General features: G+C 48.2%; 1 protein-coding gene across 2 annotated transcripts in view; it reads left to right on the top strand.

Moving 5' to 3' along the window:
• The window catches only part of LOC135907495 (KH domain-containing, RNA-binding, signal transduction-associated protein 2-like), a 346553-nt gene that overhangs the window by 309605 nt on the left and 10970 nt on the right, over window positions 1-25978 (top strand). For both annotated transcript variants that reach the window (XM_070541060.1, XM_065439195.2), the window contains one exon: window positions 25004-25201. In XM_070541060.1, the coding sequence (XP_070397161.1) occupies window positions 25004-25201 (198 nt within the window). The remainder of the gene's footprint in view (window positions 1-25003; window positions 25202-25978) is intronic.

The following is a 25978-nucleotide window of genomic DNA, read 5'->3' as shown; positions in this document are numbered from 1 at the left end:
TAGTATTCTGCAAACTGCGGCCTACTCTAAGAACATAACGGTTGCGGTGGCAAGCTCCTTTGGCCGTGTGGTATATATACCACGTCATATATTTTAATGAAAACAGATTTTCTATAAATATGATAAATATGATTTAACCCATGCCACAAAGTTTCTTTTGGCATTCTGTTCTTTGAGCACAGCGGACACTAGATGGTCCAGCAGCTGTCGTGGTCGGTTTCTATTCTTAGCAGGTTTGTTAAAAAACTGTTTAACTACTGGATTTAACGCCTGCATTGCTATAATAGTGTCAGGGGAGGACGCCGCAGGAGGCAAAAGCAATTTACGCGATTTAACAAAAAAGCGCCATTATTTCTTGAAATATTGGTAGACAAGAATTCGAATTTTGTCACTCCGATACCGAAACAGCGTACGCAAACAAACCTGGAAGGACTGCTTACGTAATTTTCGACGCTTTAATGACGTAGAGAAACTCGCTACGCTGGCCTCCTGAGGCGTCCAATGTGTCGTCACGTGTTTGTACCGCGAGCGACGGTAGATCGCCAAGGCATGGCGTGTGTTCCAATTATAGCCACCATGGGAGACTGTCTACGTAGATAGCTAAGGAGACAGCCGTAGAAAGCTTCAAGGCCATCTAATAGAACGCATTTTTAGCCGTCTGGATGATGCACGGAAGATGCTTCTGTAATGAGACGACAACTAGCAGCGACAAGAGAAATTTGAGGAAAGCGCTTATTATTTCTGTATTGTTAAGTATTTGCGCCTGCAAACCTATGAAAAACACGATGTCTAGCTTACATTAAGGGCGTAGGATCGCGTGTATCCGTTTTCTTGTGCGCATACAACCTCCCTGTCGGCTTTCCAAGCGTCCTGCTCAACCGCCATCTTCTTTGGACAGGAAAGCAGCCTGCATCGTTATTGACTTTGATGCTGTCATCGCTAAGCTGTCTACTTTGACATCTTTGTGAGAATCGAGCGAGACATAAGGTGACCACTGTCCATTTAGCCGTCTACATAGCCGTCTACGGCGAGTATTGGAACACAGCCATGATCTTCAGGAGGTAGAATGATAAGAGTTCCACACAGTAATCAATCCGTTTATAAGAGAAACTAAAACGAGGCCAGAAGCATCACGTGGGCAGTTCTTCTTTCCAGCGACCATTTTCGGTATCGAAGCGGGAAATTTGGTCGGCGAACAACACGATGGTGTTCTTAAAAATGCGTAAATTGTTTGCGCTTCCCGCGACGCCCTTCTCCAATGGTGTATTTGCAAGGCTGGCGTTAAAAGAGTTACCTAAAGTTATTCAACAAAGCTTGCTTATTGAAGAACGGACGGCTACTGGACTATCTAGTGTCCGCCATGCACAAACAGTGAATAGGGAAAAAAGCGTCATCGCATTGGCTAAATGCTATTATTTATTTTTTATTTCGTTTGCATTAAAAGGCCACAATTTGGGTGCACATGTCACAGGCGCCTATAGATAATGGTGTTTTACTGTAGCTGTGCAAATGTATAAACCGACGTACGACTTCCGCTTCTTGCGATACTATATTTAGCTTTCAGACGGTACCTTAGAAGCGTGTCAAATTTTCAAGAGAGTACGACAATGCAAGTATGGGAAAGATGCAAGCTTATTCAATACGGATTGAACAATATATGTTACCTCAATTTCCAACTACCTGCAACTTTCTTGGCTAATGGTAAAACTGGGAAATATTTATAAATTAAACAGCAGTGCTTGCCTTTTCGCAAGGCTTGGGAACATTATCATGTTAAAAGAGAACTGTCTCATTTTTTCGCACACTTATTATCTACACGTTGCGATCGTCCATTGTTTTGATCGTGACATCGCGCTCTAATGCGTATCCGTCCTTCCTGAGCGGAATTCAGCTATTTGAACAATCACCGAAGACGACAGTCTCAATTATTTTGTATTTGATTCGAAATTCGATATGCATGCACATATGGAGTCATCGGATCTAACCATTGAATATCGAAACCCGTTTCCTTCATCTTTATTGCATAATTTAGGTACTCGTGCACCGTTGGGAACTATGGACTCGCGTGTTCGGAGCATTTTCAGAAAACGCCGTCACGGAAGTTTCGTATAGCGATCGATACAACCCAGACGGGCTGGCAGGCTGTGATAAGTTACAGATGACAATAACAGATGAATATAATCACGCCAGTGGCGCTTACGTGTCTAGTTTTCTTTTTATCTTGAGTTTCTTCTTTTCTTTGTTGCTTCATTTTCCGAAAACATTTCCTTGAAGGGCCAGATTTATCGTTCCTGTGTCTCTCTCTCTCTTTTTTTTGTGCGATATTGTCAAGGGAAATAAGAACGAGGGGAAGGGGGCAAGGAAGAATAGGGGGAGGGGGCGATAGCACGGCAATATTGCGACAACGGTTTTGCGACCTGCTCGCCGCCATTGGGATCAATATGCAAGCTCGGCGCTGCATGAGAAGTCGCTGGTTGATGCCTTTCTAGTGTAAAAAAATCATTTTGTTTCGTTTTTTTTTTCGTTTCACCGAAACGTCAGTAGCATCGTATGTCGTCGCTCACTTGCGCTTTGAGAGGAAATACTTGGTTCTCTCCATATTTCGCCTGCCAATCGATCCATTATTCAGAGCGCCCACTGGTTTCTGCGAGATATTTCGCCTGCATGGAGGCCTTATCGAATGTTCCGCTTTGCGGCTCTTATGCAGCAACGACAGGCGCCGTAAATGTAAGACTTTTCTTGAAAAGAAAACTATTGTAGGAGACTTTTCTTCGTGTTCACCTGCGAAATGAGCTTATCACAGAATCCAAGCTATTGTGTATCTACAGGACAATTTACGCACCTAGGCTAACACAAATGCAAGATTCACAATCAGTATTTCACTGGGGCTTTATTCAATCCGCCGACTTGCACGTATTAATCGAGAATATAGAGGTTGTCCCACATAATTTGACCCAAAGCTTTAAAAATGAAAGGTACTCCGGAGGCGAGTTGAACCAAATGCACAATGTTGGCACTGGTCTAGAATTACTCAGGCTTTTTTTTATTTTCCCGCTAACTAGCGGATTACTTATGTATAAGTAATCAACATTTTTTGTATTGCCTGCATACCCCAAGTGTGATAGGTAAAGTTGTAGAACATCTTGAGAAACCTCTCAATAAATTGTTTTCAACACGACATATCTCACGTGGTCCTTTTTCCCAAGTTCGAAAGAAAGCCCGCGAAATGTGAAAAAAAAACATTCCACGTTACGGGGCGCTTGCGCACTCTTATTGTGCTGCTCTCAAGCGTGCAATGGATGAACAAGGTGGGCGGCAGTGAGACAGGGCGACATAAAGCCCGCAACTGGGCGCTATGCCTGGTGTAGGTATCTGAGCATGAGGCTCTTATTACATGCTGCTGGCCGATCGTTGCCGAAACGATAAAGCGTCTAAGGTCACGAAAAAGAAAAGACGAAAGCAGCATTTTGATTCTGCTTGAAATAAGGAAAGGGCGAAGCGCGTGGAAAAGATGGAAGGCGATCACGGCTGCTACAATTTTGCCTTTGTACATGAATGACTTTGTTGTAGTTTTCTAATTGGATGACCATACTACAACTTTAAACCTTACGGCTCGAATAACAGCGGATTAATCAGACGAGGACAAAACTTACTAATGATTATGATGACATCTCAAACAACTTAGACTACAATGTGCTACCCTGTGAGCGGTGTTTTCTTTCGAATAGACGAGAAATTTGTGGACAGGAATTTTTTAAAGTCCACCGGCCAAATACGGAGACGCTGTACATCGAGTAGTTCGAGCATACCAGTTGATCTACTATGCTTTACCAGGAAGCCCTATAGCACCAGCTAGGCAGACACATGCAAGTGATGCCTTATCACCCTGTTGGTCCCCTAATTTTGCCGTTAGGCCTTCTCCTTTGCTGAGCCGGCTGTGTTAGAGCAATCTCGCACAAGCAGCAGACGATGACTCTCTTCGTACTGGCCCCATCTGATTTCCTTCTCACACTTACTTTCTACCAGACGTTCTTTTTTGATCTCCCACCCCGCACGTGCGCATCGCTTCGTGGTCGCAGTAACGGGTGGCCGCGTCTGGCTTCACACTTGTGCGCCTTGACCGGCGCGTCAGTCCCTGAGAGAGTGCGCCCGCAGGCTGTTCCAGTTTACCGGATGAAGATCACACCTTATGTACCTCGTTTGAACCAATCCCAGCCAACTGCAATATATCCAGTGCTCCTCGGGCGCGCGTATCCCTGCATGTTCTCCACAGTAACGCCAACATCTCGAGAAGAGTGTCTCAAAGGTGCTAAAAGCGTATTCGACGCACTATAGTCCATGGATCAAGAGTTCTCGTAGCTGATGGCATCATAGCCTCACGTATACTTAGTGAATACATTAGGGTTCTTGTTCCTAAAACGAATAGCCTACAAGAGCTGATTAGGTTATCTATATGTTCCCTGACACTGTGCGTCGGGAATCCGGACGATCTTATCATGGGAAGTACTTTGTATTGGTAACATTTAGCGGAATATGGCGTAGACTTGCCCTTAATATGGAGCCACTATTTAAAAAAAAAACAATTTACGTTAGAAAAGCTGCATTTGTTTCATTTACCTGCCATGAAAGGTCGCACAACAGTGGGAGTTTGAGCAGACGTTCCTCCAAAGCACAGCAGCACAATAATGGGATGCACTCTTTCGCTTCCTTGTAATTTCTCAATAATACAAGGGTACATGAAGGCTATAAAGCCTACAATAAGCGCTTGCAGGTTAAAAAATTCATTTAGTTTGACGATATATTTTTCACATAATTTCAAGTTACGGCACAATGTGACTACTGTAGAAGAAAAAAAAGAGCTATTGCTCTCACGTATAACAGGGGCGATTGGTGACTTTTGGCTGAGAATATCATTCGTCGTAATTATGCTGATGTGCGTGACGATGGGATAGCAGCGAGGTTAAGTTGCTTAGAACGGAAGGACACCGAGTACGCAAATGTAACTTGTATCGTATACACTTCCTTGCGCGTAAACGTAATCCACTGTTTGAGGAAAGTTGCTGGCGTAGCATCGCGTGAGGTGACTCCGCCAAGCCATGTGCAGACCAATGAAGTGGTTTTTCTGGCTTCTTCATCTGCTGTTCATCACGCCAGAGTTGTGAGAGCGAGTCTTCGTGCTCATCGAGTGAAATCTCTTCGTGGTTGCCTGTGCACGTGTGATGCCGTGCTTGTTAATTGATAGTAAGTGAATGTCTACAGTAATGTCTGCATGCTCTATTAAGCTTGCGTGGAGAAAACGCATTGAAGATCAGCACTAATCACTCGTGCTCTAAATAAACTCTCGCTATCGATTCCTTCTCCTGTTCAAATTCTTGATGTGCAGCTCCCGTCTTTTCTAAGGAGGTCATGCAGAACAGGAAAAATACAAAGCGTATTTAGAAAAAGACTGCGCGTAAAACAAATGAGACCTATAAGTAATGGGCGAACTTTTAATGTTTAAATTCTCTTGATAATGAGGCATCTGGAAACAAAGTATATATCTTACTCGCTTGGCTTACTTTTCACCGTCCAAACCAACGCGCCGTTCGAGTGTTTTTTTTTTTTTTTTGGAGTCATCGCATGTAAAATGCACGTAGCTATGGGGTTCCTTAGAATATTACGGAAGGCGGTCGCTAGCGGCCTTTCTCGTTTTCACGGTGGTTGCCCTACTCCCCTTTGATTGGCCCGTAATCCGATTGTCTATAAAGAAGCTCGCCTGGGGGATTAAGCCCGCTTTCAGCGTCAAAGAACAAATGCGCGCGTTTCGATCAAATCCGCCTTGGTTTGGCCCGCCCCCCTCTTTTCTTTTTCCTTTGCTACTTCAGCGAATGTACTCTGTCGCTTGCGTCAGTTCCTGTAGTCTCTGTCGCTATGTGCTTCGCATCGGTTAAAGTATTCAGCCCATGGCGGGCCTCTAATTGGCCACAAGCACTGGTTGAATGCGGCCGGATCGATCGGTGGGACACGATTAGTACGACGCAACGGGTCTGTCGTTAATTGACAGTCGGACGGGGCCGCTTTGCGCGTGGGCGTCTGCTTCCGACCGACAGCGCTAAGCTCAAATGTGCATGCCTTTGTATGGACTGAGAAGAGAGAGAGAGAGAAAGCATTCATAGAAAGACTGAGAGGTTAACTATAGACTTCGTTCTGGTTGGCTATACCCTCTACCGGGGAGAGAAAATGAGACGATAAACGTAGAAAGAGAGCGTACGGGGATATTAAATAAAATATAGGTGCGCACTAACGAGCTGAGCCGCCTACCGTTTATATAGGTAGCAGCTGGCGTTCACAGAAGGACTGTAGATTTCAGGAACTTGAGTTTGTCAAATAGGTTTCACTTCGTCGCGCAGTGCGCTAGCGGACACTTGGCTTCTAACTTTTTCTATTCCGAGAGTGTACGCTTGCCCAGGCTATCCACCATTGCGCACGTCACTTCTATCTCGGCACTCTTGCGCCGGCTGACGCACGAAAGGTGTGAATTTCTCGTCGCAGCTGTGCCGGTGGCACGTGGGGCTGTCCGCCATTCCGATGAGGAAGCGTAGGAGTTCGTGAAATGCGTCGCCCGGCCACGAACGGTACGACACGATCTGCTCGCGTCGTGGCAACCGAGGTGGTAGTACGTAGCGGCGTATCCGGGGGCAACTGGAAGTAAAGAACACATGGTAAAAATATTCGCATCCCAAAGGGGGCGGTGCACATTCGCAGGAGACATCGAGTGCATGGACAAACACACACGCACGCGCATGGATTGAGAACAAGCGTGAGTGCAGTGTTGGCCTCAATGGGCAAGTTTCTGCTGTAATTTATTCAACTGCAAAAAAAGCACTTCCCTATAACTGCCTAATTTCAGAGCAAAAGAAAATCTCATTCCTTGCGCAGGCAGCAACACAAAACAGAAAAGCCGCCAAATGCCACTGTCGCGTCGCCGCGAAATAAGCACATGATGATAGTGATTATGACGACGACAAAAACAATGGTGATCATGATTATGATGATGATGATGATGATTTTGACATCGGATTCGAAGCGGAGTTGAAGTAAATAGTCACCTAGCTTGTTTGATTTATTCAAATTTTACTACATATATTGCTATTTTGTCTTTTGCCTATCTGATGTCGAGCTTAGCCTTCGTATATAAAACCTCTGTAACTGCGCTATCGACGACATGCGCCCTATCTCGCTCACGTCCTCTGTGGGCAAGGTCATGGAACGCATGGTTTTCAGAAGACTTCAAGCACACCTGGACGAGACAACTCATATGCCGGCGACCATGTATGCATTCCGCCAGCACCTGAGCACCCAAGACGTCCTGATTCAATTACATGAACTAGTGATTAAGAGAGCAACGAGGCACGCGCCCTGGGGTATAGTGGCTTTGGACCTCAAGGGGACCTTCAACAACGTGTCCCTCGCCAGCGTGCTCGAGAACCTGTGCAAGACGGGGTATAGCCGCAAGACCTACGGCTATATTAAAGGTTTCCTAACTAATAGAACGGCGACTATCTCGATAGGAAAGCAACAATTTGAGCCTGAGGAGCTCGGAGACAGGGGTACCCCACAGAGGTCGGTCCTGTCGCCTCTGCTTTTCAAGCTGGCCCTCCTGCCCCTGCCCGAACTACTCAACCAAATCGAAGGCATGGACCACGTGTTCTATGCCGACGTTATAACGGTGTGGACGAACCGCGCGGGGCCGATGCCTGGGCGGACGAAGCCCTACAGAGAGCGGCAATGACCATCCACGAGTATGCCACGACCTGCGGCCTCAGCTACGCACCACATAAATCGGAGCTGCTCTTGGTACAGCCCGGAAGACCAAAGAAAGAGTCACCGCCGCACATAATTATCACCATCGGTGGCACAGAGATCAAGCCAACGCAGCAGATCCGGATACTGGGCCTGCTGTTGCGCAGCGACGCCAAGGCGCACGCAGCCATCAACTAAATCAAAACCACATCAGAGCAAGTCCTTAGCATGATCCGGAGAGTCACCAACTGGAACAGAGGGATCAAAGAAGAAGACGCACTGCACCTGGTGCAGGCATTCGTCGTGTCACGCGTAACGTACTCCGCCCCGTACCTCCAGCTTGTGAAGGTGAACCGCCAGACGCTGAACACGACAATAAGAAAAGCAGTCAAGCTCGCCATGGGCATCCCCGTCTACTCGTCAAAGCAGAAGCTGCTGGACACGGGCGCCCAAAACACGGTGGAAGAGCTGGTGGAAGCACAGCTATCCCACCAGAGAGTAAGGCTGAGCCGGACAGAGCACGGTCGGGCCATCCTACGCAAGATAGGATGGCAAATTGAACAGCAACCGACAACAGAGCCGCTCCCCACAACGTGGAGAGACATTATTAAGACCACGGCCCTTCCCCAGAACATGCAGCCGGGGAAGGCTCCGGGCCAAGGCACCAGCTCGACAGCTGGAAGAGGACCCCGAGGTTCTTTACGCGGACGCCTCGCTTCCCAAGCATGGCACCAGAGCAACGGCGTTCGTCACCACCATCGATAAACTGGTCACAGGCGCGTCGATACGGACGACAAATACAGCCGAGGCAGAAGAAGTGGCCGTGGCCCTCGCACTCGCACAATCGGGAGTGAGGACCGTGGTCACAGACTCCAAGACCGCCTACGCAAGCTACCGCAAGGGGAACATCTCTCCCGCGGCACTAGCGATCCTCACCGAACGCAAATCACCGGGACGAGTCGTTGAGCTCGTGTGTGTCCCGGCTGACTCGCAAGTGGAAGTCAACGCACTCGCCGACCACTATGCCCGAGAACTGTCAATCCGGGCCGAGGACGAGCCAGAGCTACCGCACCCCGTGACAAATTACAAAGGCATCAACCAAATGTACAGAAGCGGCAGATGTAGGCTTCCCCGTCCGCCTCCGCAACTCAGCCGAAGGCAGCAAATGATCGTGCGATGCACGCAAGTGGGGTCGCTAGCGCATCCCGTGCTCTTACACAAGATGTTCCCAACAGAGCATGATACTTCATACCCGTTTTGCAGACGATCAGAAGGCACTCTACGCACATCCTTGCAGAGTGCACTAAGCTCAAGAACAACCCACCATCCCTCCCCCCCTCCCCCCCCAATCCCAACACCCCCTCCCCCCCGAGCGATCGGAGACCTTGTTGTCCAGCCCCGACCTACCGACCCAGCTCGCGCTGGCGGTATTGTGACAGCGAGTGTTCAGGGTCATCGAGTGAGATCTCTTCGGGCTTGCCGGTGCGCGCGTGATGCCGTGATTGTTAGTTGATTAGTAAGCGAATGACTACTGCAATTTACAGGGTGGATACAACTACGAACCTTATTTCGTGTAGTTGACTTATATTTTGCCACCACTTTGAGTGCTTCGGCCGTTCGGGCGAAACTGTGACTTTTTATTTTTTGTAATGAGAATCACCGCATCCCCCGTTTTCTTCGTCGGCGGACGAACTTTTTTCGCTGATAGAATGAGGAAAGGGTTCTCCCGAAGCTGGTCGCAGCTGTCGGAAAGTGAGTCGCCTAGGCCGAGGAAACAAGGCGCCGATGTCTCCAGATGGCGCTGGTTGTTCAGGGAGGCGCCGACGTCACGCCAGAGGTTGCTGACCTTATATATTGGCGAAGCGGCAGCGCAGGATGCTGCTGTGAGGACTGCGCCACAAATGCAACAGAATTATAAAAAGCGAAGTGTTGGGATCATGACCGTAGAGCACTGCAAACAAACTTTGTTCCCCTGACTTTCATCATCAATTGCGTGCACTTAAAAAGCTATTCGCTTACTTTGACAATTATCTTCATTGGTTTCTGCATTTTTTATTTGTTTTTGTGAATATATTTATATTTTTCATGTTTTCTCTTCTTTTTTTGCAAATGTGACCACGCTGTACTCCATGTACAAGTTGGGGTTTTGGGACCCTCTTCTGTATATTATCTGTTTAAGTTTCTGTGTGTTCAAAGAAATTAAGATCTGATTTGAAAAAAATTCACCTGGCCTAGATATGGGAATGCAAATATTTATAACTTCTTGTTGACAGATACGTGAATGCTACACCGTAGCACATATTCTGCCTTTAAGTCCTATCTCCCGTTGTAAGGCAATGGTCGCTGCATAGAGCTGACGAACTCCGGCGAGGCATTGGGTATCAGTCTAGCTTCACTTAACAATTTTCTCGGTTCGTCTTTAAAATATAACTTATATTTGCGCACTTAAAGAAAATGTTATAGTTTGAAATGCTACCAAGATTAACTAGGCACGACTTTGTCAACCCCAGAGTTTTATCACAACGGCAACTTCCCTATCGAACGGTGGACAACCCTGAACGAATTTTTATCGATCAGCGAAACGTTTCTTGAAATTAACTCAATGATACGAGAAGGTGAAAGGCTCTCTGTCGAATGAATTCCAGATTTCTTGCCTGCCGGCAGTCCTTACTTTCCCAACTCGCTTCGTTCGCGTCTCTTCGCGCAGAGGGTAAAAGAAAAATGTTGTACACGACAAAAGTACTATCGCTTAAAAGGGTGGAAGTGTGCTCAGCGTCTCGAAACTTGTCGACATTTCCGGCAACACGGGAAGCGAGGCCCTCTTGCGGAAGCTGCCTGCTTTCCGGAAGCAAGCATTGCTTCCGCTCTCCAGCCTTCCGCGGTGCATGTCCCGTGGACCGGAAACAAAAAATGTGCTCCAAGTCACGCTGTGAAGGTGGATGGCCAGCGAAGCTGTAGTATCAGCTGATCCGATAGACCTATGTGACGTAGCCTTGAACTGGGTCCTGCTGAGTGTGAGCACGACTACGTTGTGCATATTGACGTTGCTGTTTCTTTCGTCGCTCTTCGTATTTGCGCGGCTGTTCAGGCATCTTCACTGTATGTGGCTTGCTCTGGGCAGGAAGCACTGCGTCCTATCTAGCCTGAGCACGACGCCGTTCAGCATATTGATGTTGCTGTTGGCGTCGCCGCTCACCATGTTTACGCTGCTCTTCGGGAGTCCTAAGTGTGCGTGGCCTTTCCATAGCGCTATCCGAACGCAAATGAAATCACTTGCTAGATGGGTTCCTACGTATGAAAGTGTAGTTACGTCACTCCGTGCTCCGTTTGCTAAAGCTGCCGCTTCCCGGCGAGTGCAGCTTATGCAGCTGTCATCTTTACCGGGAAACGCTTGCTGCGAACGGCATGGGCCAAGACGAGCTTTCTGGATCTTTTGTTTTCTTTCCCCCTCACGGCCGGCGCCACTACTGCTGTGGGATGGATGGATGGATGCTTTCTGTGAGCGTCTCCTTTGGAACGGGGGGGCGAGGGGGGCTGCGCCATGAAGCTCTTGTTATTATATTGCCTAATTCCCTGCTTACGTTAAACAATAAAGAAAAAAGAAAACTCCATCTGGTGGTATTCCAAGGGATTCAGTGGCGCACGCGGCGTGCGCCTCCCATCCTGATTGGTCGAGGTTTCGTCCACAAACACGACAAATTTATTGGGCGCTAGAGGTATAAAAACTGGATGTAAGTGTTTTCTTCTCTTTTTCTTTCTTCTTTTCTACGGCCGCGCGCCAGTTGTGGAAGTGCCTTGCTACGTCCGCCAAGCTGAACGCGACCAGCGCGTTTTATTGCTAGGACTCCGACAAGGTACCTACTAAGCTGACTGAAGTGGTCATGCCGTAAAACAAGACCTTAAGTATTTCGATTTAAAACTTCCATGTTGTTGTCCCAGATGAGTCGTGCGTGTCACTGGCGGCGATAAAGGGACATGTACCTCTCGCCTTCATTTCTAAACTTCCATTTGACGTCCGACTCCATCAAGTGGAAATGGAATTCCCATTTTAGTTGCTCACGACTATGCTCTTTATGGATGCCAAAAGGCGGATACCTTTAAAGAAGCACTATCCTATATGTGAAACATGCAAATTCTTTTACACGTGGTAAGCTTAACGGTTGTAACTGCTTTCCTTGATTCCGAGTGACACTGCCATTTTATTTTTACGTAAATCATTTAGAACTAAGTCGCTTCACTGCCATTAATTCAGCCTGAACGAGCAAAGACGCGAAAAAACAAATCATTCTTTAAGTAAATAGCCAGTAAGTCGCAGTGGCGTGTTGTGAATATTTATTAGAGGTTCCCGCAATGCGAATAGTTAAAGCCTTTGCAAACAACCCCCTAACAGAATCATCCGCAAATATGCATGTCAGTTAACAAAGACAAATAATTACTCTGAATACATGTATTCATCTGACACGCATAATGCCCGGCTCGTGAAACGTAAAATTTTAGCGTGCTTAAGCCATAGTCCAAACGTGGCCCTTTATCTCTCTTTGAACGGCTGTACGTGCAAAAATAAAAGTAAAACAAACAGTGCGCTTTCTTCCTCCCACTGTTCTATGAAGAATAACGGACCGCACAAGTAGAGAAACCGAATAATCCATGTATCTCGCAAGAACTCCGTCGCCTAAGACTGGAGTGTTACGACATGCGTATTCGACGTCGATACGCATGGTGCGTTCTCGCACTGAGTATACTTGTTTACACTTCTATCGTTTCCGTTTCTGACGTGCGTTGCGAGGTGAAACAAAGGCGCCAATATCGACGCCGAGTACACATATGCGTCGCCTTCGTCTCCCATCTAAGGGCACTCTCGCAAGATGGCGCCGTCAGCGGTGGCGAGCGCTTTTTTTTTTCGTTTCACGTGTTCCGTGCAGCGTGACGTAAGTCGACGAGCCTCGTCAGGTAACCGGTATTGATAAATCGAAAAAAGACACCTCACTTCTCCGGCGCTAGTAATTCCGTGCACGACCCAGGACGATCGGAAGAATCCGGTATGGATTAGCGGCGCCAAATAGTTCAACCTGCCTCCCACCTCTCGGGGAGTTCGCTGGTCATCGTTTCCGATTGCCTAATAGGAACGACGGTTGTTTTTTCTGCACTGCACGGAGGTGGTGAGACGAAGCGTAGGCTTCGTTCAATCTCCGCACTCGGTTTATTTGTTCTTTTATGAGACGCTGCGTGTGGGTTTATATATTGGTTCCTATATGGGGCACCTTGTTCGAAACGCATCGCTCGTGGCTGCTTTGCGAGATATTCTGACGGATGGAACGCCTGTTCTCATGGAAGCCAGTATTTTGAGTGCCGTACTCCAGGCACTCGACGCTGTTGACTGAAACACGTCCATACGCCGCACAGACTCGCCCTTGGCGCTGCTGCTTTCTTCTTGCTTCAAAGTATTTCTTTTCTTAGGTATCTCTTCGTTTTTCGTGGAAAGCCTCTAAACTGTTTTCTGCTTGTGGTGCTGCTGCTCGCCCAATCAATATTTCGTTTTCGGTACTCCTTGTTCTTTCAGTTGCATGCCTTCGGTGCAATGCTGCCGTTGATGCACGAGCAAAGGGAACTCGCTCGTTTTTATGATTTCAGAATTGCCAAATCTCTTCAGTCATGTTGTCATTCGCTGCTGTTTTCAGCTTCAAAAGAAAAAAAAGCAATCTGGGAGCCACGTGTTCTATTTTACTGTCTGAAGCTCTCGCTCTCTCTCTCTCTAAATATTTCCTGAATACCGGGCATGGAAAAAACTTAGGATGTGTTCATGTGATAAAAAAAAAAAACGATCGAAAGAGTTTCAGACTGCGGAGCGTTGCTCTATGATTGGATTGGCTTTGTCTTTGATTTTTGTAGTAATTATTTCCTTTGTTTGTGGTTTGCTCGAAACATGCAACCTAATCAGGCGAACGAATCTGAAATGTTTTCTTTCACAAAATGCCAAAGCCGGAGAATAAGTTTTTGTCTTGTCGCATCTTTCTCCCTGCACTCAAACAGCGATCTGTACATGCTGTTTATACAGCAATGTCGAAGTTCCACTGTATTGATTGATATGAATGGTCGTGTTGTAAGAAATAAGGGTATATGAAGCTCATTCTAACTCGAAGCTTGACTAGCTCGCTTTTATCATTTAACACGCTGTGCAATAGTTGAATGCTGAGTGATATGCAATGAATAAACAATGCGAGCCCAACTTTCTTTCTGCAATACTAACAAGCTTTGCAATGGCCTGAGCTTTTACAGCGACGCTGCTAGCCTCTTGGTGGTCGGCATTTTTGTGTGCGTCTGTGAACAAAAATTATCGTCATCAGTAACGGCTCACACCGTCTAAGCAAGCAAAAAATGCAATGGCTCATCACCCTCGTGATGCAAGGGCTACTGTAACTCAGCAAAGTGAAGCGAACAGTGCATACATTCATTGGAATCACGCATAAAACGTGCAGAACTGCGTCCGTTTCGATAAATAACAAGCTCAGGACCACACAACAAGCTCAGAACAAGCATCTATCATCAGCAGCAATGGCTCATACCCCCGTAAGCAATCACTCACACCACCGTAAGGCAGAGGCTACGAGCGCTCAGCAAAGTGAAGTGAACAGTGCAATCATTCATTTGAATCGCCCATGCAGCACACAGAACAGCTTACGTTTCAATAAAGAACAGGCTCAAAACTAGTATCCGAACCGTCAATAAAGCATTGCATACCCTTCTCAGCAGTTGCAGTGGCGGTTTTGCGACAGCTTCGCTGGGCATCCACTTTCGGAGGGCCGGGATGGCGAGTAAATTTTTTTTTTCGAAATTAGGACGGTCTAAAGTGAGCCTTTACTTATTTCATTTATATAAATCGTGGCTAGGCGCTCGTGCTCAATATTGCAAGCTCAAGCGTAGTGCCCGTTTTTGCATGCATATTTGACCTTCGGTTATCTTTTTCAACATCAAAGCGACAGACCTCCCTGACCTATTGTAGGTGTCATGGCCATCCGAACGTGTTACTGCTAGTGGCGCCCCCCATGACAACCATGTTTCTTTTTATCTCCTAAACCTCTTTCCCCCGCGTAGCGTAGCCAACCGTACCTGCGACTGGTTGTCCTTCCTCCCTTTCCTCCCCTTCCTGTTCAACATGAGCGACCTTGTGTGAATAGTTTTAATGGCCCCCGTGTTTGGATCGGCAAATGATCTCCTGTTTACTTTCAGCTGAGAGGCTGCATTCCGTACAGCCAAGATAACACGGTATTCAAAATGTCGGAAGAAATCTACTGTAGTGTAGTGTACGGTGTATGTTATTCCGCAGGAGGAATTTCCTGACGTTCACGAGGTGTTGACGAGGCAGAGACTTCTGCACGGAACTTCCCTACGCTGTGCGCTGAATATCACCATTTTCGTGTTGAATACGATCTGGTTAGCAGTAATCAGGACTATTTCGGCATACATTGAAGACATAATTTCCGCTTTAAGCATGTAGAGCCCGAAATTGCCAAATTTTGTTTATCCGTACCACATCATTATCCATAGTTTTTATACATAAGAATAGTCTCGGAGTTTTTGTTGTCAACGTTGCCTGGGCCACTCCCTCGACTAACACGTTTGTTTTTTTCTTTTCCTGTCGCTTTCGCAGTTTCGAAGAATCCATTTCTTGTGAATAAGGGCGACTGCGCGCTACCGCACTTTCAAGATTCTGACAACTATGCTCACTTTGTGATTTTAAAGGCTTTGTTGGTGTCTACTGAGGTCGATATTGACGAATGAAAAATAAGAACAGTCCTTCAAAAGCCTGCTTTCTCAAGGAAACTTCGGCTAGGTGGTAGTTCTTTTTTTTTCGTCTGATTGATCGCCAAAGTCCGACAATGCAGTGCGAGGTCCGTAATACTTTGCTTGAAAACGAGGCGGCCGCTATCGACGTGCCAACATTTCTTTTTTAGTACGATTTTATCACGGAAAATGCACTGAGCAGGAGAAGTGAACAGCGCCCAAGTGTCCGGCACTTCTGAATAATGAACGGGGTTTATTTTATTTTTGGTGCTTTTCACGCTGAACCTCTAATTAGACACGGGTGCTTATTGTTGGCAGTTCGGAAAAAACGCTCTTAAATATGCAGACAGTGAAAGCGCGCACGTTAACTTTGGCGGCATGCCCGAATGTTCTCGGTGTGCGATCGATGGTGCGTCTTAGCAGGGAGCGAAGTGCCCATGTAAAAAGATTCGCCTTCAGCCAAAGAATTGCTGAAACCCCCCCCAACGAAAAAAAGATAATCATAACGTAAAACTCAAACCACTCGTTCTGCGAATTGTGACCCAGTTTTCTTCTTGGTCTTCTTCTATTTTTGATACTGAATTCGTTTGCTCAGCGAGAAAAAAACGTCGTGGCACGGGCAAATTTTATTCGGTCTAATTTCTTAGCTCTCCTTTTAGACATAAACTTAGATTGAGCTTAATCGTTGCCCTGTCTTCTTTATCTGAGCTGTTCCACAGTGGCAGTATAACGTGTCGGTAATCGCTTCATTGTTGTGTTCCCTTGCCGACTCGGCCTGTTACAGGAATGGTACCTTTAAGAACTCGAAGGCTGCTGAACAAGAGTTCAATTCTCATTGAGCAAAGCAAGGTTGCGCAAAATTAGTTGGGTCATTGTCGCAGTTTCGGTTCTATATTCAAATTGTAATGTTTCGTTGCTTCTCATTAGCCTAACCTAACCTATCCTTCCCCATGTCAAATCTGCCACAGTCAATAATCTTATTGTTACCGTCCTTAATAAGTGGCTGCGAACAAGAAAATAGTAAAAGGAAAAGCTCTATCACGAGATCGCATTCTACGCAAGCGCAGTGGCTTGGCCAATTGTCCATGAACGCTCGAAAAGGAATCACGGGGCGGTAATAAATTAAGTGGGAAGTCGTCGCACGGCGTGCTTGTTTGCCAGTTGTCGTGTCTCACACTTTGCGCTATTTCAGTTCAATATCTTTTTTATAGTTTTCGTTAAATATTGAAAAATCGCAGGAGTTCTTACAAGAAGGAGCTAAGGGATTCTGGGGCTGCCTATTTCTTGTACCGACATAATGTGAAGTTTAGCATCCCGAGGCTTCACTGCACACTCCATTGCACCACCGTCACTTCTACCCCAGCAGCAACCACCACGTTTCTCCTCTGTTATGTTTGTGCCTTGGGATTTGCCGGACGGGAGGCCAGTGCTGTGGTGTGTCGACCGTGGAGGCAGCGTTAATCCCCACATGGTGCCCGCTTCGGGCACGTGACGACGTGGGTGTCCTCGCGGCTGCACGGCGTCAACGACGGAAGCGGCTGTCGGCCCACCGACTGCTTTTCGGCCCCTCCTCGTGCGGACAGCAGTGCACCCCACCCCTTCCTTCGTGCGGCGGCGCCAGGGGCAACCCTTTTACCGACCACCCAAGGACTATGTTTCGACACCTTGCCTTGCAGGTCGTTCGTTCCCTTTGTCGTATGCCGGGCCATTGAACTTGCCCGGCGCCCCATACCGACCGACCGCCAGATTAGCCTGACGGCGCAGCGCAGTGCCCGGAGGCGCCGGCCACTGAAAGCGGCGTTGGGACCACGGAGGCTGCCCGGACCCTCTCTCTCTCGAACTTGTTCGTCCTTAGGGACTATCTGGGGAATCTGGGGACGGGAAGTGTTATTTAAGCAGCTTGGAGCTGCTCGGTTGGTCTCTCCTGATATCCACGCCAACTTGTACATACTGTATAAAGAATTCTTCGCCGAGAAAGCTCTCCTCGACTCTGACTCTGCGTGAAGTGGGGTCCTGACCTCCTGCCGGCCACGCATACCTCGGCACATGCAACAGCTGGATGGCGAGCGGTGGGATCGAGCCTGAAGTATGACGGACGACAGCACACCGAGATCACGGGGACGGACAGCCTAGGGCTGGTGAGTGTTGGCTTTGCTCTTTTGAGTGACCAGGCTGACGGGATAGAGGTGTAATCCTAGTCGCTGGTAGGGACCTGCCGCAGAAGCGTGTGTTTTGGTACTTCTGGGTAGAGGTCGAGGCATTGTCACACCAGTGTTCCGTGATGGATCTCAAACGGTTGCTTAGAACTCAGCTCATATCCCTTTGCGAGGAGCTAGGCGTTGAAGTTCAGCTTCAAATGACGAAAGCAAGTATCATTGAAGCGATTGAGAGCACGGATCTTGCGAAAGAGGAAATCGTAGAAATGTGGAACGAAATCCTAAGGCGCAAGGCGGACGAGCAGAAGCTAACAGAGCTTCAGATAGAGAAACTTCGACTTGAAGTCGAGTTGAGAAAGACAAGTGTGGTTCCGGAAACAGAGGGAGCAGGTAGACATGACCTTTATGATCTATCTAAACTAATGCAGCCCTTCAAGGTTGGGCAAGATATAGGCCTGTATCTAGCAAAATTTCGAGAGAACTTGCGAAAAGTCAAAATTTGTTCGCAGCACTTGGGCGCGGCGCTTGCTTAGTTTATGGCCCTGCGAGGCAGCAGATGTGCTTGCGAGGTTGCCTGCGGATGATTCTGACGACTATGATCAGGTAAAAGAGAGCCTATTGAAGCGGTTTCATTTGTCAGCAGAGGCATTCAGGCAGAGATTTCGAAGTCTGAACAAAAGGCAGGGCGCCACTTTTGCTGAGTTTGCTTATGAGTTAAAGCTAAATTTGGCCGAGTGGTTAAAGGGCGCCAAAGCTTTTGGCAGCTTCGAAAAGGCGTTAGAAGTGTTTGCCTTGGAGCAGTTTTATTCAAAGGTGCCGGAGGCAATGAAACTTTGGATCCAAGACAGAGATCGTGTCGAGTCGGTGCAGTCAGCCGCTGACCTGGCGGATCAGTATGCCTCACGCAGAGGAATTAAAGAGGAGGCTACGATCGCCAGTGCCAGGGAAAAGAGAGGCTGGGAGGGTACAGCTAGGCCCAGTAATGGGAAAGATGCTGCGAAAGAAGTGGAGCCGAAGGTTCACGAGCAGCCGATAGGGAAACAAGAGAGAGAGATTCGCGAGAAGCGTTCACAGAAGAGCTTGTTCGGAGAACGGGGGCCGGTGACGTGCTTTAACTGCAACGAAACCGGTCACATAGCTGTCGGCTGCCGCAAACCAAGGGTTGTGTTTGCGTACGTTTCTGACTCGCAGACTGATGATGAGCTGCTCAAACCGCACCTGTCTAAACTGCAGGTGAATGGGAAAAGCTGCAACGTGTTGCGGGACAGTGGAGCAACCGTTGACTTGGTGCACCCAGATTATGTGAAGCAGGAGCAGTACAATGGCAAATGCGCTTGGATAAAGCCTGTGTTAGAGGACACGAGTGTCTGCCTTCCGGTCGCAGATGTGGTGCTCAGCGGGCCGTTCGGTGAAGTGTGTACTGAGGCAGCTGTTTCTAACAAGCTGCCGCCGCAGTACACTTACTTGTTCTCTAACCGCACCGATCGCCTACTGAGGGACCAGGGTAAAGATTGGGTAGAGGGTAGCGTTCCGGCTCTAACGACATCTAAAGCGCATGCCTTGGCTGCTAAGCTGGAAATGAAAGAACGGGATACCGACGTGGAAGTAAGCAATCCACTCGGCAATGAGTGCGAAATTGAGCAAGAGAACCCTTCAGTATCTGTGAGTAGTGAGGGAGAGACTGTTAAGCATGAGAGAGAGATTGCAGAATATGCAGCGGTGAAGGCTCTTGGGCAATCAGGCAGACAAACCAAGTTCGAGAGCTCATTGATGAAGGACGTCGAATGTGTCGACGGGTTGTTTGTCCTGCCAGGCCCTAGTTCACTAGATAGCATGCTAGCAAAAGTGACGAGAGAGGTTCTCATGAAGGAGCAAACAGTTAATTTGGCTCTCAACATGACGGAGGAAGTGGCGACAGAAATTCCGTGTCTAAGCGAAATGAAGGAAATTACGGGTGCGAAAGATGTGATGAGGGTCGCTGCGTCTCGGGAAGCTTTGACAAACCTGCGATTGACTGATCCAAATAACTTGGTAGAAGAGAACATGGATTTGTTTTCTCAAAATCCAGGAAAGACGGAACTGATGGCTCACGACATAGAACTCGCATCCGAGACTCCAGTGAAGTCACGAGCTTACAGGACGGCACCGAGACAGCAGGAAATGTTAAAAAGAGAAGTTGAGCGGATGCTGGAACTTAGAATAATCGAGCCTTGCGAGAGCTTCTATGCTTCTCCGCTCATTCTTGTAGAAGTCCCGGGTAAAGACCCACCGCCTAGCATTGAATATAGGAAGCTGAATGCGACAACCAAAGATCAGATGTGTCCCATTCCCCAATCTTCAGAACAAGCGGCTCCACTGACCGATGCCCTAAGAAAATCGGCTCTTGAAAGAGTAATTTGGGATGACGCCAAGGGGGACGCGTTTCAGGGGATAAAAGCGGCTCTCTCGGCTTCTCCCGTGCTGCGTGCACCGAACTACGACCGACCCTCCATTGTACAGTGCGATGCAGGCAATCGTGGGTTGGGGGTTGTGTTGTGTCAGGAGGGTGACAATGGTGAAGAGCACCCAGTGTTATGCGCCAGCCGAAAGCTCACGGTACGAGAGGAGGCCTATAGCTCATCGGAAAAAGAAGGTGCATGCCTTGTTTGGGCATCTCAAAAACTAGCTTGCTACCTTTACGGAACGACATTTGTCTTTGTGACCGATCATTGCCCGCTAAAGCGGCTGGCTCAAATGTCAGGCAAGAATCCCCGATGGTTAAGGTGGAGTCTAGCACTTCAGGAGCTGAATTTCAGCGTGCGCTATCGAAAGGGAGCGGCCAACGCCAATGCTGATGGTTTAAGCCGCGCCTTTTAGTTTATCTTGCCAGCTTGTACTAGATTTCTTTTGACTGCAACTGTATAGTTTTGTTTATTTGCATTGTGAAGAAGCGAGAACACTTGTGTGACTGCCAGAAGTTAACGAAGTACATGTATAGGAGTTTTCACTGTCAATGTCAGCTTGGTCGCTTGGCGAGTACGGCTTGCACTGCCGAGCCAGTGGTTTCGTCCTACGTGATTTAGGAGAAAATCAAGAGACAGGAGGCGAAGCAGATCTCTCCCGTCGAGCAGCTGAGACTTCTCACCGTACGAGATCTTCCCCGTCGGTGGAGGAGCTGTTATGTTTGTGCCTTGGGATTTGCCGGACGGGAGGCCAGTGCTGTGGTGTGTCGACCGTGGAGGCAGCGTTAATCCCCACATGGTGCCCGCTTCGGGCACGTGACGACGTAGGTGTCCTCGCGGCTGCACGGCGTCAACGACGGAAGCGGCCGTCGGCCCACCGACTGCTTTTCGGCCCCTCCTCGTGCGGACAGCAGTGCACCCCACCCCTTCCTTCGTGCGGCGGCGCCAGGGGCAACCCTTTTACCGACCACCCAAGGACTATGTTTCGACACCTTGCCTTGCAGGTCGTTCGTTCCCTTTGTCGTATGCCGGGCCATTGAACTTGCCCGGCGCCCCATACCGACCGACCGCCAGATGAGCCTGACGGCGCAGCACAGTGCCCGGAGGCGCCGGCCACTGAAAGCGGCGTTGGGACCACGGAGGCTGCCCGGACCCTCTCTCTCTCGAACTTGTTCGTCCTTAGGGACTATCTGGGGAATCTGGGGACGGGAAGTGTTATTTAAGCAGCTTGGAGCTGCTCGGTTGGTCTCTCCTGATATCCACGCCAACTTGTACATACTGTATAAAGAATTCTTCGCCGAGAAAGCTCTCCTCGACTCTGACTCTGCGTGAAGTGGGGTCCTGACCTCCTGCCGGCCACGCATACCTCGGCACACGCAACACCTCACATCCCCTCCCAATTGCTTCCCAAGCTTCATTCTTCTTGCGACGTAGGTGGACTAGGCTTACATAATAGAACCGGGTGAGATAGATTATGTTCGTGATATAGCAGGACATAAACCTGCATGGACATGAAAGGAAACAACGGGACCTACGCTGCCGGTATTCATCTTCAACTTTTCACGCAAACGTCCAAACTGAACGCAGGTCATTTCAGACGCCATCTAGAATCCTGCACACGAAACCCACACTCTTACCATACGATCCGACAGCCAATATGTGCTCCCAAATCGCAAACTAAATTACATTCCCTTCCATTTCCATCTTTACGTCATGAAGTTTCTTTTCCTTTTTTTTTGTCATCTCCTCCCGTGTACCTTTTCGCTCAACTTACGCATGTTTGTCAAAGAGCACATAAAGCTACGTGACCAGAACAGTGAAACGACAGGAACATCAGCACGCGAGCTAATGTTTTTTTTTTGTGCAAGGCGCATAAAATTGGTCATGCAGTTCCCATTCCCATTCGTACCGTGAGGAGATGCGCCCTATCAAAAACTTTTCGCCAACGTGAATTTCAAAGGTTGGCTTCTCCTTGTGCGGGATCTTTTCACAGAAAAGCACGCTTTAAAGTAAAGCATACTGTGCGTTTTTTGACGTGTTACGGGACCCGTCAAGCCGCATATGTACAGCGATGAGCACAGTTAGGGTGAACACGCGAGCGCGTGGCCGACGACACTGTTGGCGCCGCGTCACGACAATCACTGGAAGCACTGCACATGCGCAGTACACGTGTAGCGAGGCTGTCTTTCTACCGCGCGCATCACGTCACTGGAGCGGCCCGTCCATCGTGTGCTAGCGGAACTTTCGCCTTATGAGCTGATACTTTCGGCATTCAAAGTGCTTCAAGAAAACAAAACTGAAAAAAATGCACATAGCTATGGGGGGCGTGACTAATATCTTCAGAGTTGTTCCGCATGCAAATGCAGCATATAAAACACCGAGCATCTACCGCAGACGTTCAGTCTGTCATCACATGCTATTATGGCCAGAGTTCCGGATCATCAACGACGCTCTATCGTTGACCTTTCACTAAAAGGTTATTCCCAGCGATACATCGGCTCTTTAGTAGGTAGGCCTCTCAAGACTGTGAACCGAATAATTCAGGCATATAAGAACGAAGGTCGCATTCGGGAAGCGCCACGTGCACCTCGTCCTAGGGCTACCGCAGATGACGAAGATGCATGCATAATTGCAGCTGTTGTCGAGAATCCTTTTTTGCCTGTCGCAGCAGTTCGCGAGGAGTTGTATTTAGATGTTTCGGACACTACTGTTCGACGTCGCCTGCGTAGTTCAGGCCGTCGCAGTTACGTCGCAGCACACAAGCCGCTACTTACGGCTGCCAACAGGGAAGCACGACGGCAGTTCGCTGAGCAGCACGCGTCGTGGACAACCGAAGACTGGGGACGTGTCATCTTTTCGGACGAGTCCGCGTTTTCGACGCGACAAGACCAAAGAGTGCTTGTGTGGAGACAGCCATGAACACGGTAACGTAAACTTTTTCGTTAAAGAGTGGGTTTCTTACTTTATTTAACAACGCCATGCAGGAACGATCCAGACAACGTGCAACGCGTCTCTACCAGCGGGAGAGCAAGTGTGAGCGTGTGGGGTGCGGTTTCGCAATATGGTTTAGGACCATTACACCGCATACGTGGGCACTTATCGTCTCAGCAATACTGCAGTATTTTGAACGATGTGCTGTTGCCATATGCGAGCAGTTTATTCCCCGACGGCAACTATCTTTTCCAGCAAGACCGGTCGCCGATCGACACGGCCAGGGTTTTGAAGGACTTCCAGGCAGAGCAGCACATACCCGTACTGGAATGGCCATCGAAAGGGGCGGACCTTAATATTATTGAAAACGTGTGGGGCCGCCTGAAAGCTGCCTTGGCAAGAAAGCCCCTTCATTCGGCGACTTCCGACCAGTTGTGGGCCGCAGTCAGCCACGAGTGCGAAAGCCTAAAGGCCAATCACGAATATGTGCAGGCACTTTATGACTCGCTACCGTCCAGGACAGCGGCAGTCGTTGCTGTCAGTGGTGACGTGACTCGGTTCTAGAAATTCTAATATTTTATTTCCCTGTAGTACGTCTCTTCCACTTACACTGAGAGCTTGCAGTTCAATAAACAGTTGAAACACAAAGTGTCTTATGCTGATTTATTCATTGACGCACCACATTTTCTACCAGATGGGCCAGCAAGTACTGAAAGTGTCAGCTCAGCAGACAAAAATGCGGCTAGCAGACGACGAACGAGCGTCTCCAGTGACGTGGTGCGCGCGGTGGAAATATTCTTTCGCAGAGCGCATACTGCGCATGTGCAATGCTTCCAGCGATTGCCGTGACGCGGCGCTAACAGTGCCGTCGGCCACGCGCTCGCGTGTTCACCCGAACTGTGCTCATCGCTGTACGTGTTGCCGTGAGCCAGCAAGCGCACTGTGGTGGCGTATGAAACTCTACAATGTACTGAATTGGTGCAAAAACTAAAGATAAGGAAAGTGCGATGGTTTATCGGCTACTCTTATAATATCGATGTTACATCAGCGTCACCATCATCAGGATCATCATCATCAACAACTTACACAGTAATCATAACAATAAAGGTTAAAAAATATACCCTGAATTATTTGTTTGCGTGTTAGAGTTTAGATCGTTATTTATACATTTTATTTCCCGTAGCTTACAGCTTCTTTATTAGGCACTGAAGCCCTCACCACGCAGAATTTGTTTCGCACTAATTTATATCCGACTATGACGCAAGGCACCGCGGTTTGTGAGGAGTTCGTGCACGTATTTCTTGAACGAGCTGGGCTTTACGGCAGCATATCACGTGCAGGAAAATGGTCCGCTTTCAACCACAGTTTTAGACCACGGTCATATTTCTCTGGCACGTTCTCTCGCTTAACACTGTCCCACAAGTTGTATCGCCTCTGTGTTCAGCATGACCAAATACTCCTTCGTCGACAGCACATATCCCACTGCATCTGTCATCATTGCAAACCAAGTATCCTGCCATGCAACACAAATGGCCCCTTTTTGTCATTCATTCATGTGTTTCCTCGTCTGTCGCCGAAGTATAACTGACTTCCCGCTGAAATTCTCGCTATTCGAGGTAACTACAAGTTTCTTGAAAGTTAGTAACATTCTGTAATTAAGAGATTGTTTGTATAATATAGCTGTAGTGACTGGTTTATATTCATTTGCATTTTATAAAAATACACTCTTCTAATTTCCCTGGGTAATTGGATATCGCAGGGAGAGGCCTTCGTCCTGCAGTGGACATAACATAGGTTGATAATGATGACGACGAAGATGATGTAATTCCCACAAGCCATGAGCGTAAAATAAATAAATAAATAAATAAATAAATAAATAAATAAATAAATAAATGTCTTCTCCGCCTGCAGGACTACTACGACGAGATTCGACAGACGCAGCTTCGTGAATTGGCGCTTCTCAAGAACGACCGCAAGAATGGCGCGGCGGCTGCGGCGTCGCTCGAGTCGACGTCCTCATTGTCGCAGGCACCGCTTGCAGCTGCGCCACCAGGGACTGCGTCCCCGCCGTGCGGGAACGAATTGGTGGTTGTCAACGACGGCAGCAACGTGAGTCACAGCTGAGTGCCCGAATCCAAAAGCGAGAAGAATGCGCGTTGGGCAAATGGCACCAGGCAGAGAGACGGGGTGATTAGTATGCACTGGAGACGTTAGCCTACTTACAACGATGGCATGCTATGTCACTTGTGTATATTAAACGAATTAAGAAGGAAAGAAAGCAAATATTCACAAGGACACGAGGACAGAGACGCAGGAACGCATGCACGCACACAAGGACACCCACACAAACGCATGTGTGGGCACATATGCATGAACAAGCACAACACGCGCCATGAGGCTTGAGCCACTTGTTTCTGGCTTTTCCACCACCTAAAGAATAGAGTCATGTCGAAGCCATGCTACTAAAGCCAGTAGATTGGTTACTTGTCCGATGAAAAGGGCAGCGGGAAAGCGCTGTAGGTTGGAGGAGAAAGCGTTCGCCGGTTGGCCGGCCCCGCCGCCTCTACCGCGAATGACGTCATTCTCGTGTAACCGGGCGCCGGCGTCAGAAACTATGGAGGGTTGACTACTACGAGACAAGTGTTTCTTGTTGGGAAAAGCAGCTGGCAGAAGGCAATGACAACTCTTCTAAACACGAACCACTTATCTTGCCGCTGTCCGCCTAGTGTCTGTACTGTAATTGCGCAGTTTGGTCCTGGGCTATACGGTGCACAGAATGCCACAAGAAAGAGAGCATCCTCTAGAGCAAATCAGGCTTGTGGACGGCCGGCCCGGCTTAACTTACTTAATCATTTTCGATTGTTCTTGCGATGTTCTGTTTTTTCA

This window comes from Dermacentor albipictus, chromosome 6, assembly GCF_038994185.2.
Source record: "Dermacentor albipictus isolate Rhodes 1998 colony chromosome 6, USDA_Dalb.pri_finalv2, whole genome shotgun sequence".
Classification (NCBI taxonomy): Eukaryota; Metazoa; Arthropoda; class Arachnida; order Ixodida; family Ixodidae; genus Dermacentor; species Dermacentor albipictus.
This window is presented reverse-complemented; position numbering and strand designations above follow the sequence as displayed.